The 18,011-nt window shown below is 43.7% G+C and overlaps 1 protein-coding gene across 4 annotated transcripts in view; it reads right to left on the bottom strand.

Moving 5' to 3' along the window:
- Positions 1-18,011, bottom strand: part of LOC134957932 (complement factor H-like) — a 1,300,757-nt gene that overhangs the window by 832,829 nt on the left and 449,917 nt on the right. For all 4 annotated transcript variants that reach the window (XM_063940180.1, XM_063940181.1, XM_063940178.1 and 1 more), the window contains exon 8: positions 7,438-7,620. In XM_063940180.1, coding sequence (XP_063796250.1) covers positions 7,438-7,620 — 183 coding nt within the window. The remainder of the gene's footprint in view (positions 1-7,437; positions 7,621-18,011) is intronic.

Raw genomic sequence — 18,011 nt, forward strand, 5'->3', positions numbered from 1 at the left:
TATACCTGGCACTGGGGGCATATACCTGGCACTGGGGGGAATATCTTGCACTGGGGGGGAATATCTGGCACTGGGGGGCATATACCTGGCACTGGGGGGGCATATACCTGGCACTGGGGGGGCACATACCTGGCACTGGGGGGAATATCTGGCACTGGGGGGGAAGCAGGCACTGTGGGGGAATATCTGGCACTGGGGGGGCATATACCTGGCACTGGTGGGGAATATCTGGCACTGGTGGGGAAGCAGGCACAGTGGGGGAATATCTGGCACTGGGGGGGGCATATATCTGGCACTGGGGGCATATACCTGGCACTGGGGGCATATACCTGGCACTGGGGGGGGAATATCTGGCACTGGAGGGGAATATCTGGCACTGGGAGCACGGCCCTAGCAACAAGCACTAACCCCTAGCAACGAGTATGACACCCAGTGCATGAAACCCCTGGCAACGAGCATGACACCCTGAGCATGAAAACCCCTGGCACCGTGCATGGAACCAAGAGCAAGAAACCCCTGGCAACGAGCAGGTAATTTAAAAGTAATTGGAAGCCTTACTGTAGAACTTAATGTGTAATGAGCATTACGGTGTGTGGCATAATGTATCATGGACATTGCGGTGTGTGTCATAATGTGTCAGGCATTACGGTGTGTTGTATACTATATCACGGGCATTGTGGTATCTGATAGAATATCTCAGGATCATTGTGGTGTGTGTCATACTGTCACAGACATTGTATGTGCTATAATGTATCAGGGGCATTGCAGTGTGTAGCATAATGTATAACGGGCATTGCGATTCCTGTCATAATGTGTCACAGGCATTATGGTGTGTGGCATAATGTGTCGGGGGCATTACAGTGTGGTGCATATTGTGTCATGTGCATTATTGTGTGTGGAATAATGTCTAAGGGCCATTGCAGTATGTGACAATGTATACTGGGCATTACTATAAGGAGGAAAAATGACAAATAATGTAAGGGGCATGAATCAGGATTATTTTTCTTTCCTGTGGTGGCTAACGTCTGGGCGTGCAGGTTGCAAAACTGGGGTATAGGGTAGTCTTTTCCTGCAATACCACGCCCCTTTACATGAAGCCACGCCCATTTCAACGAAGCCACACCCCTTTTTGGCGGCACACGCCTGCAGCGCTTGCATATTTGTCCCTTTACTAGTGCCAATTATGGGGGGTATGGGGGGAGGGGGGGGCGCCGAAGGATTTTTTGGCTTGGGGGAGAAAAATTTCTAGTTACGCCACTGCTTGCATGTCATTAGTTATATCTTCAACTCATATCGATTGCAACTTGATTCCTCCTCTGCCCTTCTCATCAAAAGCTAAACAATATTGCAGACTATTCCAACTGTGTTTACTAAAGTATTACTAGGTAAACAATATTGCAGACTATTCCAACTGTTTTTACTGAAGTATTACTAGGTAAACAATATTGCAGACTATTCCAACTTACACTGCATGGTTAAAACTTCAGAAAGCTGTTCTAAGTGGATTTATAACTGTACTATGCAAAGACCTTATAGTGATAGAGTGTGGTTTACTGACCTTACATTTGTTAGATTTGATTAACACCTTTTGCTAAAGGTGGAGGGTTGCTGTGCGGGGGAGGGGCTTGTAATCAGGATGAACATGTGTTTGTTAACTTATTTATTCAGTATAGGTCAGGACGCCATTCCTTTTGGATGCTGCAGTGCCTAGTATATGAAGTGGCTAGTTATAAAGTGGCAGCTAAAATCAATAGCAGTGTTATACCTGAGTTAAACCGAAGGAAAATAGAAGGCAAACAAACCAACAAGATGACAGAAGGACTGCGTTACAAACACAAAATGATGTGGCCTCTCTTCACTTCTCCCATGAGAACACCAGAACCAGGCTTACCACCTCTCCAGCTGAGAACATCAAGTCTGCCCCTGGGCCTAACCCTCAAGATGAGCAGGGAACTGTAGGGGGAGAGCACCAGGTCCAGGTTCAGCAGGGACATCTACATTAGTCCTGAGTGTGCTCCCCACATTCTCATACCCACCCGTACTATGATATTATCAAAATAATGTTATCCCAATTTTCCTTCTGCCACTGGTTACCTGCAATTATGTCCCACCCCCTCCTGTTGTTTTTATTTTTTTCTATTCCACCCCACTGTGTGTTTTTCCTGTAACGTGTACCTCCACTGATTGCACACCCTGTTATTGCGCCCTACACACAGGGTACATCATACTACTACACAAGTGTCAGTCTTCCCATATACGCACTGGGCCCTTGTATGGCTCACCTCCCACAATTTACCCTTCGAAGTGCGCCAAACATGGCTGCCTCATCTGGTACACTTGTGGATGGGGTGAAAAATACATGGACCTGGTGGTTTTGTTGGAACCCTACTCTGAACTTTAGGACTCTGAAATAACCCCCATTTTGTGTCATCTCTTCTAGGGCTAGACTATTCCACCCTGGGTACTCCGACGCTGTGCGCCAAAGATGGCTGCCGCACCTGGTACCTGTGATGGTGAAATACACAACCCTTTGAAGATATTACCCAAAATGCCTTCACCGATCATGCATTATGCTTCTGTGTGCTTAAGGTTTTCTTTTATGTCTATGTGGCTTATCTATTGCTGAATTACTTAGATCCTCTGTATTATGGGGGTCATTCCGAGTTGATCGCTAGCTGCTGTTGTTCACAGCGCAGCGATTAGGCTAAAAATTGGTATTTCTGCGCACGCGTATGCACCGCAATGTGCACGCACGACATACGGGTACAAAGGCTTTTGTGGTTTTGCACAGGTTCTAGCGACGTTTTCATTCACACTGGCGGCTGCAAGAAGATTGACAGGAAAGGGGCGTTTCTGGGTGTCAACTGACCATTTTCAGGGAGTGCTTAGAAAAACGCAGGCGTGCCAGGGAAAATGCAGGCATGGCTGGGCGGGTGTGTGACATCAAAAGCCAACCCTCCAACGTTAGAATCAACGCACATGAAGAGTAAGTTCAGGGCTGGTCTTGTTTTGCACAAAATGTTTTTGCAGGCGCTCTGCTGCACAGGCATTCGCACTTCTGCAAAGCAAAAATACACTCCTGAGTGGTCGGCGACAATGCGTTTTCATGGCTGCTAAAACCTGCTAGCGAGCGATCAACTCGGAATGACCACCTATGTGCATTGTTTTTGATGTCTGTAAAGTGCCTTGAGTCCTGTTGGAGAAAGAGCGCTATATAAATAAAATTATTATTATTATTATTATATATCTGATCTGGCACATGATAGATCGCATTACATATATCTAAAGTGAATCTAGTGAAAATTAAGCCCAGGATTTGATCCGATTCCCGGGAAGCTGCCGGGAGAGTTTAAGAGAAGGTTGATGCGACATGCCTCTCAGACAAGTTGGACTAGTGGATGGGGGCCTTTACTGTGACACTTTGATCTACAGTGATATTAATGTTTCTGCAGACTATCATAATTGAGTTTGATTGTAATTTACAGTTAATGGGCCACATTTAGTGGGATGCGAGTTAGCAAAAAATTTGAGTTGAGCGCAGAACTCACACATTTTGCCAATCTTGCGGGAACATGCAAACTGGCATGTTTTCACCATACCAATACTCACAATGGAAAAACTCACATTCAGATGGTTTGTCAATGCAAACATACAACCTGGGCAATGTAATAGGATGCAAGTTTACCTAAAACATTACCAAAACTATCAAAAACAATAGTCCCACTTTTATTTGACGAGTTTGACAGAAGCATGCACAGATCATTGAGATCTGTACATGCTTCTGTCTGTAAAAGTTTTAAAATAGTAAAAAAAAGTCATACACTACAACCCCACCCTCACCACCACCTCCACCATCTTCCACATGCTCTTGCACTGGTCCTGATTCCAAAAATTTAGAGGTAAAAAAGATTTAGAGGTTCCCCCGTATTTTTTAAACCAGCCCTGGGCTCCACTAGCCAGGGAGGTAATGCCGCAGCCAGGGGATACGTTTCCCAGCGACAGCCGCATCATAAAGGGGTCCCCCCCCCCACCAGGCAACAAATGGCCATGGCTGAAGCATATGTGTGAGTTCATAGTCCAATTTGGTGTAAAATGTAAAAATGTAAGAATTAATATTGTTTTTTTCCCTTGTGGAACTACAGGTCCCAGCAAGCTTTCCAGCATGCTGGTACTTGAAGAACAACAAGTACAAGCTTGTGGGGCATCAAGGGGCCTGCTGTTACCTGTAATTCCACCTGTAAAAGAAATATTACAAATAACACAGTACACAGATACCGTGACAGTACAACTTTAATAAAGCATCCATGCACACTCACACTGACATACATACTGACACTCATACATACTTACCTACATCCTACAATGCCCTCTCAGCCCTCTTCTCCATGTAAGATCCACATCAGCTGTATAAAAAAAATTTACTCACGTAATCCAGTGTGGATCACATACTCTTTGTACCATATAGGCATCCCAGGGGTTTAAAAAAATAAAGAAATGCAACTCTGTTCCAGACCGGACTGAGGAGCAGTATGTATTGCTACATGTTGCCCCTCTTCACGGATGACGAGGACCCAGGTGACTCCTGTCACTGGGAAACCCCTGAGTCAATCACCTTAGAGCACCAAAGGCACTCCGCTGGTGACTGGCTGTGGGCGTCCCATAGAGCTTAATGTTATGTAAAAAACACTGAGCTCTATGGATAGGAACCAGCTTTTGTGGCTGACCGCAAACTTAATTAACCTAATCCACAAATTGACCTGTTTTGACCTTGTGGTTTAGGCCAATTAAGGTAAGTTTACGCATCTGGGAAGACATCTTTTCTCCACCTCCTTCCAGAGTCCCTCTTTACTATCCTCTTCCCTCTCCCCTAGCTTCACCACAGGTTTAACTGGAGGATCGGAAGTTATACATTTCCTAGAGAGAGCATATGCATTGAGGTGAAGCTTCCCTTTGTTTTAGCACCACCGCGGGTGATGTAATAATAATTTGCTTTATAATCTGTGTTTTTCCAGGGACAGCAGAAAAAATCCATCCTGGTTCTCTGCTACCAGGTCCGTAACGTCCTGCTTTAGTCTGGGACTTAATGCAACTTTAATAGGCACCTGACAATTAGGTGTTTTTATACCAATAGAGAAGGTTGACTGGTACTTCCATTCCAAGGCGTTAAAAAATTAACTTGGTAAATGTGTACCTCTTTCCTTCTACCCTCTTGGCGTACTTTATAATTAACAGGCCTATTGCCTCTAAGACCTCATAAGGACCTTGCCAATGGGCATACAATTAACTTTCTGGGGTGGGAACCAAAGCCAATACCTTGTCATCTGGATTGAAGGAGCAGTTCACTGCTGTAACATCACAATTATGCTTTTGACATTGCTGAGCCGAGTTCATATGTTTTTTACAAGTGGCTTAATTTGTCTTACGTGGTGACACAAATTGAACTATATTAGGCTCTTGGGATGGTTGTTGTTCCCACCCTTCCTTTAAGAGATCTGGGATTCCTCTAGGTTGTCTACCATAAAAGAGCTCAAAGGGGCTAAACCCTATAGATTACTGGGGTACCTCTCGGATTGCAAACATTAGATAAGGTAATATCTCTTATACTGGGATAACAACTGCCTTACCATCTTCTTAAGGGTTTTGTTAGTGTTCCATTAATCGGTCTGTTTGTGGATGATAAACTGAGGTGTTGATTCTTTGAATTTCCAACAGACAGCAAAGATCTTTCATTAACTTAAACATAAAAGATGTATCCTGGTCTGTCAAGATCTCTTTTGGTTTCCCAAGCGTGTATACAACATAAGAAGTTCCCGGCGATAGTGCTAGACTAAGTATTTCACAGTGGTATCCTCAGGATACCTGGTAGTGTAGCCAATCACCAGTAAAATAAACTGATGCCCATGACCATATTTTGGCACAGAAATTACAGGTAAGGGTACCAGTGGTGGTCTAAACTGTGGTTAGGGTACTGTCCTCTGGTACACTGGACATTCCTGGCAATACGTTTTCACCACATCCTGTGCCTGGACAAAAGAACCTTCAATGAATTTGTTGGAGAGTTTCTTCTCTCCCAAATGTTCACCCCACAAATGCATATGAGCTGCCTCAGGACAAACTGGTCATGTTTGCTGGGAACTAGCAACTGTTTAATATTTTTCCCCAGCAAATAAGCAACCCAGTATAGTAAATCATTTTTCAACATAAAATATGGTGTGCCCACAGATGACATGGCCGTTTTTATTTTACCATTTACCATCACCACATTCTCAAATGCACTTAAAAGGTTTCCCTCATTCTGTTGATCATGAGCAAAGTCCTATAAGGAAACATTTTTACTGATAGGTAACAGTTAATCCTTCTTGCTGTTCATCTGCCAAGGGGGTTTTACAGTGAACACTCTGGTTCATGACAACTCCTGTCTCCTTGGGCACCAATTATATAAAACTAGTATTGTCTATAAAATATAAACAATTTAAGAGAGCGCATATGTAAGTAAAAATATACAATTTATTGTTAAATTAATAAAACAATTAAGATGTAGTATTAATACATGATAAATAAAAAGAATTGTACTGTCGGAAAACCACTTGAAATCACTGGGTAAAAAATCACTTATAGTCCCATCCTAATAGCATATAATTCAATTGTTCTCAGAAGAGAAGGAGAGATGATGTTCAATGTCCCACCTGAGTGGCAATGGCAATTAGCTCGTGTTGAACAATAGAACTGTGGCCGGTCCACTTACTCCTCTCAATAGCGTTGAACAATGTTCTTTAAGATAATCATATATATGTCCCCCTGGAGGTGTTTGAATATCCTCTGTGAGCCTGTAATTGGGCTACAACCCCCCAACCGCTGCCTGATGGAAAAGTATCTCACTGCTGTGGGGATATGTAGCTGCCGGTTCCAGAGCTCCTGTGTGATACGGCAGTAACAGGTGTGGCGTCACTGCAGTGAGATCCCGGGGAGGAGTAGCGTGGCTACGGGTGGATGGTTGGTATGGATTATCATGTGGCTCCTTGCTGGTTAATCATAGACCCAGATTGGGGTAATGGAGGTGTGGTGCCTCTGGAATGGCTGAGCTGGATGGCGTAAGTGTGGCATACCTTTACATTCTATTAACACTTTTCAAACACTAATTTCTTTAACACTATTTCTCCATTTTAATGACATTTCATTTTTGTATCACCTCCTTCATAGCTTCAGCTTCCTAACATTAATTTATTAACACTATCGTTTTTTCACTGGTATGCTGGTGTTTTGGGGTGCCACACCCTGCACCTAGATATAGCGCTAGGGACCCCAAATATACAGAGACGCCTTGATGCGACTTTGGGGCTTAACTATACATTTGCGCAAATATATGTAACGAAGATCTCTGAATTCTATTATTATGTGGGATTTACATTATTACATAAATTATTATTTACTACTTACTGAAACATTTTGGTTCAGGATCCCATCCTGTTGTCCTACAATAAATATATTCCTCTTGGTATCTTCCTTGTGTCCTAAAACCGTCATTACATTTATAATAAATATAGCTGCCAGGCTGTCTTGGAAAATAATAACTTCTAGAGAGCTTTCCATTCTTCACTTCAGGTTCCTCACATCTTCTACCTGCAGAAACAAAATTAACATATTCCGATAAGTCACATAAAGGTTTTCAGTCTCCTCAGTGACATACTGTTTAATGTTAAAGTATAATCCATATCCTACTTAATAGTACACAGAAAGAAAAAAAATTCCAGAACTTTCACTGATACAGATTTTAACCAGTTTGAGGGCCAGGGGCTGGGTGACAACTTTCTGCCTGGGGCTCAGACGCAAGCAAGTGACCCGCATACAACAGAAAAATGGTCATGCCAAAAAGTGTTGTACAGTAGGTGTAGTCTGGCTGTTGTGGGTTTGATTTAAATAGCTACTGAAATACATGAAAACATTTTACGGCAAAAAACTTTAAAAAAGACATCATCGGCCAGCCCAATCTGCCTAAGCTGGGACTATTCTAGTTCCACATACACAATACAGGGACCACTGTAGTAACTGATAAACAGTGCAGGAACCATTCTAATACAATGCAGTTACCAGCCTAATACAGTGCAGGGACCATTCCACTCCATTTATAAAAAAATAATACAGGTTGAGTATCCCATATCCAAATATTCCGAAATACGGAATATTCCGAAATACGGACTTTTTGAGTGAGAGTGAGATAGTGAAACCTTTGTTTTTTGATGGCTCAATGTACACAAACTTTGTTTAGTACACATAGCTATTAAAAATATTGTATTAAATTATCTTCAGGCTGTGTGTATAAGGTGTATATGAAACATAAATGAATTGTGTGAATGTACACACACTTTGTATAATGCACAAAGTTATAAAAAATATTGGCTAAAATTACCTTCAGGCTGTGTGTATAAGGTGTATATGTAACATAAATGCATTCTGTGCTTAGATTTAGGTCCCATCACCATGATATCTCATTATGGTATGCAATTATTCCAAAATACGGAAAAATCCCATATCCAAAATACCTCTGGTCCCAAGCATTTTGGATAAGGGAGACTCAACCTGTAATAATCTTACTGACTTGACCTAATTCTGCCCTCCTCTCCATACACATAAAATATCAGACCATAGTACCGACATCCATCATATAAAACTCAGCCCTAGATCTAATCCTCTCCGGCTTCAGTAAAAATCATACCACAGATATGGGCTCCCTTGTTAAAAACACCCCTTACCCTCAGTGCCAGATTAAGGTGTACATGGGCCCGGAGCTGAAATTTATGAAGGGCCTATTGTATCTAGTGTGACCAGCATGTTAGGGGTGTGACTACTGGGTGGTCTTCTGTTTGCCGGCGGTCGGGCTCCCGGCGCTCAGTATACCGGCGCCGGGAGCCCGACAGCCGGCATACCGACACTTATTTTCCCTCGTGGGGGTCCACGACCCCCATAGAGGGAGAATAAAATAGTGTGGCGCGCGTAGCGCGCCACCGTGCCCGTAGCGTGGCGAGCACAGCGAGCCCGCAAGGGGCTCATTTGCGCTCGCCAAGCTGTCGGTAAGCCGGCGGTCGGGCTCCCGGCGCCGGGATGCTGGTCGCCGGGAGCCCGACCGCCGGCCAGCCGTAGTGAACCCTGACTACTGATATGGGGGAAGGTGACCTGTGTGTTGGGGGTGTGCCATCTCTGGAGATGCTGGTTGCCCCTGGAGACAGTCTCCGTGCGCTGTCGGCTCCTCTTCTATGACAGGAGCCGGGTGCTGTAGGAGACTTTCACACTGCAGCGCTCAGCTCCTGTCACTGTGGAGGAGCTGACATTTGGTGTGACCCCCCCTCCAGGAGTCACACCCGGGTGCGGGCTGCACCCCCTGCACCCGCCTTGTGACTCCACTGTTCCTACTGTTCTTCCAAAGAAAGGGAAATACCAGATTATTTTTAAGCACTCGTTATGGTCTGTTCTGTATAGCAGCTACCACATATGTGGATAGTTAATCCCACAAACAAAAAATATACACAATAGAAAAGCTTGACAGTGCAGGTATATTAAACAATTGAATAACACATGCATAAAAACAAAATGTAATCCAAATGTTTAAATAACATATCCTGTAGCAGGGTTTAAAACATCAATCACCTATATGATAAACTACAATAAGTAATCCTGCACACCTATCCATGCAGAGTAATCGTGTTTGTTCCTTTGATGACCCCTTTTGTTTAAATCTCGGACAAGTTCCTAGATATGCATTGTCCCTTTATATTATAGTTACCAATCCACCGCTAGAGGGATGATCACCAAAAACTGGACCAAGGGGGTGATTCAGAGCTGATCGTAGATGTGCTAAATTTAGTACATCTACGATCAGTTTCTCTGATATGTGGGGGACGCCCATCACAGGGTTAGTCTGCCCCGCATGTCAGGCCCTACCCCCCTTTCCCCCAGCATGGGTGCAAAAGCATTGCACGGCAGCAATACCTTCACACCCACCAAGTAGCTCCCTGCCTGTGCAGTCCAGCACCAGCAACGGTCCGGACACACCTGCATTGTCCGGACCGCGGCCCCTCCCACCCTGCAACCGCCTCTGCCTGTCAATCAGGCAGAGGCGATCGCACCAGTGAGATGCTTTTAGCACGCACACTCCACAAAAGCCTTCAGAGCCTCTGAATTACCCCCCAAGTACCTTCACCGCATTGCATGAGGACTCCACCATTACTTTACAACTGACTTGCTTTCAGATAATGGGGGTAATTCCAAGTTGATCGCAGCAGGATTTTTGATCGCAATTGGGCAAAACCATGTGCACTGCAGGGGAGGCAGATATAACATGTGCAGAAAGAGTTAGATTTGGGTGGGTTATTTTATTTCTGTGCAGGGTAAATACTGGCTGCTTTATTTTTACACTGCAAATTAGATTGCAGATTGAACACACCCCACACAAATCTAACTCTCTCTGCACATGTTATATCTGCCTCCCCTGCAGTGCATATGGTTTTGCCCAGTTGCTATCAAAAATCCTGCTGCGATCAACTTGGAATTACCCCCCATATCCCTCTAGCGTTAGATTGGTAACTATAAAATAAAGGGACAGTGTGTATATAGGAGCTTGTCCGAGATTTACACAAAAGGGGTCATCATAGGAACGGAAACGTTTACTCTGTATGGATAGTAGGGCAGGATTACTTATTGCAGTATATAGGTATTTGTATATGCATACAATGTATGTTTTTTAAACATTTAGATAAAATTTTATTTTTATTGATCCATGTATTATTGAATGGTTTAACTTAACAGTACTGCCAAACTTGTCTATTGTATACCTAAAGTTCCTCCCCCTGTATCCCTCCTGTCTTCCTCCTATCTAGTCCCCATTCTTCTCCCTGTCTCTCTTCCATCTTCCTTTTTGCTACCCTCTTAATAAAATAAATAATAATTGTAAGATATTTAAGCGCTGAGATTTTGCCGCTTCAAATACACATACATACAGTACTGTACGTATATATATATATATATATATACTAGTGATGAGCGGGTTCGGTTTCACGGAATACGAACCCCCCCAAACTTCACCCATTTTACACGGTTCCGAGGCATACTCGGATCCTCCCGTCTTGCTCGGTTAACCCAAGCGCGCCCGAACGTCATCATCCCGCTGTCGGATTCTCGCGAGATTCGTATTCTATATAAGGAGCGTCGCGTCGTCACCATTTTCACTCGTGCATTGGAGATGATAGGGAGAGGACGTGCAGCGTTCTCTCAGTTTCTGTGTTCAGTGTGCTGCAAATATCTGTGCTCAGTGTGCTGCAAATATCTGTGCTCAGTGTGCTGAAAATATCTACGTTCTCTTCTTTGAAAAATGCTCTATATCTGTGCTGCATTGTAGTATAGAAGGACAGTGCAGAATTTTGCTGACCAGTGACCACCAGTATTATATAGCAGTACGGTACAGTAGTCCACTGCTCTACCTACCTCTGTGTCGTCAAGTATACTGTCAATCCATACCTGTGGTGCATTTTAGTTGTGCGCAGTATTATATAGTAGGAGGACAGTGCAGAATTTTGCTGACCACCAGTATTTAATATATAGCAGTATGGTACAGTAGGCCACTGCTCTACCTACCTCTGTGTCGTCAAGTATACTATCCATCCATACCTGTGGTGCATTTTAGTTGTGCGCAGTATTATATAGTAGGAGGACAGTGCAGAATTTTGCTGACCACCAGTATATAATATATAGCAGTACGGTACAGTAGTCCACTGCTCTACTTACCTCTGTGTCGTAAAGTATACTATCCATCCATACCTGTGGTGCATTTTAGTTGTGCGCAGTATTATATAGTAGGAGGACAGTGCAGAATTTTGCTGACCACCAATATATATAGCAGTACGGTACAGTAGTCCGTTGCTCTACCTCTGTGTCGTCAAGTATACTACAAAAGTTCAGTAAAATGACCCAAAAATAAAAATTTAAAGCATTTGATGAGAAGCGTAAACTTGCCAATATGCCATTTACGACACGGAGTGGCAAGGAACGGCTGAGGCCCTGGCCTATGTTCATGGCTAGTGGTTCAGATTCACATGAGGATGGAAGCACTCATCCTCTCGCTAGAAAACTGCAGTGCCACTCCTAGATGGGCCAGGTGTTTGTGTCGGCCACTTGGGTCGCTTAGCTTAGCCATCCAGCGACCTTGGTGCACCTCTTTTTTTCTTTGCAACATGTGCTGTTTGGGGACTATTTTTTAAATCGGCCATCCTGTCTGACACTGCAGTGCCACTCCTAGATGGGCCAGGTGTTTGTGTCGGCACTTGGGTCGCTTAGCTTAGCCATCCAGCGACCTTGGTGCACCTTTTTTTTTCTTTGTATCGTGCTGTTTGGGGACTATTTTTTAAATCGGCCATCCTGTCTGACACTGCAGTGCCACTCCTAGATGGGCCAGGTGTTTGTGTCGGCCACTTGGGTCGCTTAGCTTAGCCATCCAGCGACCTTGGATCACCTCTTTTTTTCTTTGCATCATGTGCTGTTTGGGGACTATTTTTTAAATCGGCCATCCTGTCTGACACTGCAGTGCCACTCCTAGATGGGCCAGGATTTTGTGTCGGCCACTTGGGTCGCTTAGCTTAGTCATCCAGCGACCTCAGTGCAAATTTTAGGACTATAAATAATATTGTGAGGTGTGAGGTGTTCAGAATAGACCGGAAATGAGTGGAAATTATGGTTATTGAGGTTAATAATACTATGGGATCAAAATGACCCCCAAATTCTATGATTTAAGCTGTTTTTGAGGGTTTTTTGTAAAAAAACAAAAAACAAATCCAAAACACACCCGAATCCGACAAAAAATTTTCAGGGAGGTTTTGCCAAAACGCGTCCGAATCCAAAACACGACCGCGGAACCGAATCCAAAACCAAAACACAAAACACAAAAAATTTCCGGTGCACAGCACTAATATATACATATACACACAAAAATATAGATCAGATTTTTGTAAACACTTGCACACTCCAATAATCCTGTTTAGGCGGTGCTCCCTTAAGTCTGTTCCATTATAGTCCTGATAAAAATAGGCAATATAGAAAAGGGCACTCAATTATCATAGAAATAACACATACTTTTATTTTCACCCAGGTAGGGCACTCAAAAAATGAATAGCAGGAAACGATGGCTCAGCATAAAAAATTACAAAACATCATATTTATCCATTGTGGCACCAATAGTGCCTAAAGTATCAATCTCATATAAATGTTTTAAAGAAGGTTAGATGGTAACTTATCAGTCTGTCAACCTCGGTCAGTAAATGACCGTTCAAGACCACCGCATCATGTCACTGCCACCCTGCATAATGTAGAGCCATCTGACTACCCAGTCCACACATTATATACTTACATACAAATAACAACTACTTACAGGTAAGCTGACAAGCCATCCCACTCCCCTAGCATGTGTTCCAACACTCTGTGCATGTACCGTTTTCACTTCAGTCTTTCCCATGTAATTCAGTCGACCGGAACTCACATGCGTTCCACATAGCCGCTGACTGCCGGGTTATGCGTTCCATGCACCGCCGTGTGACTTCCTGTGATGGGCAATGAGCACAGCTCATTGCAATAAGCTGCTAAAGCCATCACCATGGATACCGGCTGCTGTGAGCGACAGGCTAGCACCCGCACATCTCTGCCCAGTTATCCACATAGCACTATGGCACCAACGTAATACACCCACTGTAATATGCTCATATATCAAAAAGATTATTATTATTATTATTATTATTATTATTATTATTTGTGGACTGATCAAGGAGTTTAAAAAAAACAAAAAAACAACAGTACAGCACAACTGAGGGACCTGCACCACTGAGGTTGCACAGGCAGCAATATCCAGATATACTAATACCAACAGTATATCTCTACTGTATTTAGTACATATGGTTTATATTCATAATATACACTAAATGTATTTTGTCTACCCCCAGATGAAGCCCCAATCATAAATTCATAAAAGAGTATCCACTGCAAAACTGACAATTAGAGATGAGCGGGTTCGGTTCCCTGAGAACCGAGCCCTATCGGACTTCACTACCCGCGCCTGGATATGAGTCAGGCTCGGTTTTTCCCGCCTGACTCGGAAACCAGAACGAGGCAAAACGTCATCATCCCGCTGTCGGATTCTTCCATATAAGGAGCTGTGCGTCACTGCCATTTTCACACCGGCATTGGAGAGTGTAGAGAGAGGACGTGTCTCCGTCCTCAGTGTCCTGCATCAGTTCAGTGGTAGTGTCTTGTGCTGCATCAGTCCAATCACAGTGGTGCTGTCCTCTGCTGCCATATCTCCAGTGCTGCTGTATAAGTCCAGTCCAGTGGTGCTGTGTTGAGCTGCATCCGTTCAGTGGTGGTGTATTGTGCTGCATCAGTCTAGTCACAGTGGTGGTGTCCTGTGCTGCCATATGTCCCGTGCTGCTGTATAAATTGAGTCCATTGAAGTGGTGCTTTGTTGTCCTGCATCAGTCCAGTGGTGGTGTCTCTAAGCTGCTGTATAGGTCCAGTGGTACTGCTGTATATGTCCAGTGATACTGCCGTATATGTCTGATACTGTCGTATATGTCCAGCGGTACTGCTGTATAAATCCAGTGATCCTGCCATATAATTCCAGTGTTCCTGTGGAATAATTCCAGTGGTACTGGCATATAAGTCCAGTCCAGTGATACTGCTGTATATGTCCAGTGGTACTGCGTATAATTCCAGTGATCCTTCCGTATGATTCCAGTGGTACTGGCGTATAAGTGCAGTGATCCTGCCGTATAATTCCATTGGTACTGGTGTATAATTCCAGTGATCCTGCCGTATAATTCTAATGGTACTGGCGTATAAATCCAGTGATCCTGCCATATAATTAAAGTGATACTGCCATATAAGTCCAGTGGTACTGCCGTATAATTCCAGTGATACTGCCATATAATTCCAGTGGTATTGGCATATAAATTCAGTGATACTGCCATATAAATCCAGTCCAGTGATACTGCCGTATAAGTTAAGTGATACTGCCATATAAATCCAGTTCAGTGGTACTGAGGTATAAGTCCAGTGGTACTGCCGCATAATTCCAGTGATACTGCCGTATAATTCCAGTGGTACTGCTGTATAAATCCAGTGGTACTGCCATATAAATCCAGTGGTACTGGCGTATAAATTCAGTCCAGTGGTTCTGCCTTATAAATTAATTGATGCTGCACTATATATGTCCAGTGATACTGCCGTATAAATCCAGTGGTACTGCCATATAAATCCAGTGGTACTGGCGTATAAATTCAGTCCAGTGGTACTGCCTTATAAATTCATTGATACTGCACTATATATGTCCAGTGGTACTGCCGTATTAATCCAGTCCAATGATACTGCCGTATATGTCCAGTGGTACTGCTGTATATGTCCAGTTATACTGTCGTATATGTCCAGTGATACTGCCGTATAAGTCCAGTCCAGTGGTGCTGCCATATAAGTTCAGTGGTGCTGTCCTGTGCTATATATTCAAATAAAGGGGTTATTAATATTTAATCCAAATCATTTTTACAGGGTTTGCCCTGTGTGGTGTAGAGTTATACTCTCCTGTGCTGCATTTTGTTATATAACTCCAGAAAAATAATGGAGAACAAAAATTTGGAGGATAAAATAGGGAAAGATCAAGAACCACTTCCTACTATTGCTGCTGATGCTGCTGCTGTTGTTGCTGCTGGGAGTCGATCATCATCCCAGAGGGGAAGTCGGAAGACCACTTGTACTACTTCAACTAAGCAATTGACTGTCCAACAGTCCTTTGCGAGGAAGATGAAATATGACAGCAGTCACCCTGTTGCAAAGCAGATTACTGAGGCCATAACAACTATGCTGGAGTTAGACGTGCATCTGGATATCCGCCATTAGTGCAGTGGGACTGCAATGCCACTCCTAGATGGGCCAGGTGTTTGTGCCGCACACTAGTGTCACTTAGCTTAGTCATACAGCTACCTCATTGCACCTCTTAAACTTCTTTGCATCATGTGCTGTTTGGGGACTAGTTTTTTAAGTGCCATCCTGTTTGCAACTGCAGTGCCACTCCTAGATGGGCCAGGTGTTTGTGCTGCACACTTGTGTCACTTAGCTTAGTCAGACAGCTACCTCATTGCACCTCTTTTTCTTCTTTGCATGATGTGCTGTTTGGGGCCTATTTTTTAAATCTGCCATCCTGTCTGACACTGCAGTGCCACTCCTAGATGGGCCAGGTGTTTGTGCAGCACACTTGTGTCGCTTAGCTTAGTCCTACAGCCACCTCGGTGCAACCTTTTGGCCTAAAAACAATATTGTGAGGTTAGAGGAATAGACTGGAAATGATTGTTATTGAGGTTAATAATACCATAGGATCAAAATTACCCTCAAATTCTGTGATTTTTAGCTGTTTTTATGTTTTTTTCAAAAATCATCCAGATCCAATACCGAAACCAAAACCCGAAAAGGTGATTTTGGCAAAACCAAAACAGATCCAAAACACGAGCAGGGAACCAGAACAAAAACACAAAACACGAAAAGTGCCTGCTGCACAACTCTACTGACAATTAATAAAACATCCAATACCATATATTACAAAATTGACTCACAAATATAATCACATAGTCCTACTCTATACAAGCTAGGACCACCTATATCCACCAATGCATCACAATATATATGGAAAAAAACATCGGTGGATGATAGCGATGAAATGACGGAGCAGGAGGAGACTGCTCCCTCTAGCAACCGGAGGAGTGGTCCCTCTGTCTCAGATGGGATGAAAGCTAGAGAGGCGCCCAGGCAGATGGTGGTGGTAGGGGACTCTATCATTAGGAAGGCAGATAGGGCAATCTGCTACCGGGACCGTGATCGCCGTACGGTATGTTGTCTCCTGGGTGCTCGGGTACGGCACATCGCGGACCGGGTAGATAGATTGTTGGTAGGGGCTGGGAAAGACCTGGTGGTCTTGGTGCACATTGGCACCAACGACAAAGTTAGTGGTAGGTGGGATGTCCTTAAGAAAGATTATAGGGACTTAGGACAGAAACTAAAACAAAGGACCATCTAAGGTAATTTTCTCCAAAATATTACCAGTGCCACGTGCTAGCCCAGGGAGACAGAGGGAGATTAGGGAGGTAAATGTGTGGCTCAGAGACTGGTATAGGAAAGAGGGGTTTGTGTTCTTCTTCTCAGTCAGGCGCCATCTTTTTTCTCGTGGCGGATTGCACCTGAATGAGGAAAGGGCTGCGGTGCTGGGGGGTAAGATGGTTAGTAGGTTGGAGGAGCTTTTAAACTAGGAGCCTGGGGTGAGGGTTTAGCTAGAAACTATGGGTCATGCAGCGAGTATAGTAGGGATGGTGGTAGTGAGATAAATTGGGGTGGAGAAGGGGGAGGGAAAGTGCAGCTGATAAGGGAATTTACATGGGTTCTATTAAGGGTGTTAAGAAAGGTATTGCTAAAGCATTAAATAATAACAATTATGTGTCATCATTACAGACTATAGAAAATGTTGCACGGGACTTAAGGGAAAATACTTATGTCAGGGCGGGGATTTTAGATGGGAACATTGGGTTGACCAAAGAGAAAAGTAAGGTGGGCAATACTAAGTGTGGTGGGGTTGGAGAGGGAGCGAGAAGGACAGTCTGTATCAGTAACTCTATGGATGCACTAGTTAACCAGGATGGGAAATCTTTAGGAAAATAATCAATTAAAGGAACCGATAAACTAAAATGTATGCTTGCAAACGCAAGAAGTCTAGCAGGTAAAATGGAGGAATTGGAATTGTTAGCATCAAAGGCTGAGTATGACATTATAGGTATTACGGAAACATGGTGGGACGACTCTCACGACTGGGTTGCTAACTTGGAGGGGTATTTTCTTTTTAGGAGGGACAGGGCTAACAAAAGAGGAGGAGGTGTATGTCTTTATGTTAAACCATCACTTAAACCATACCTAAAGGAGGTTATCTATGAGGAGACTGGCGATAA

Source organism: Pseudophryne corroboree, chromosome 9 (genome assembly GCF_028390025.1).
Source record: "Pseudophryne corroboree isolate aPseCor3 chromosome 9, aPseCor3.hap2, whole genome shotgun sequence".
Classification (NCBI taxonomy): Eukaryota; Metazoa; Chordata; class Amphibia; order Anura; family Myobatrachidae; genus Pseudophryne; species Pseudophryne corroboree.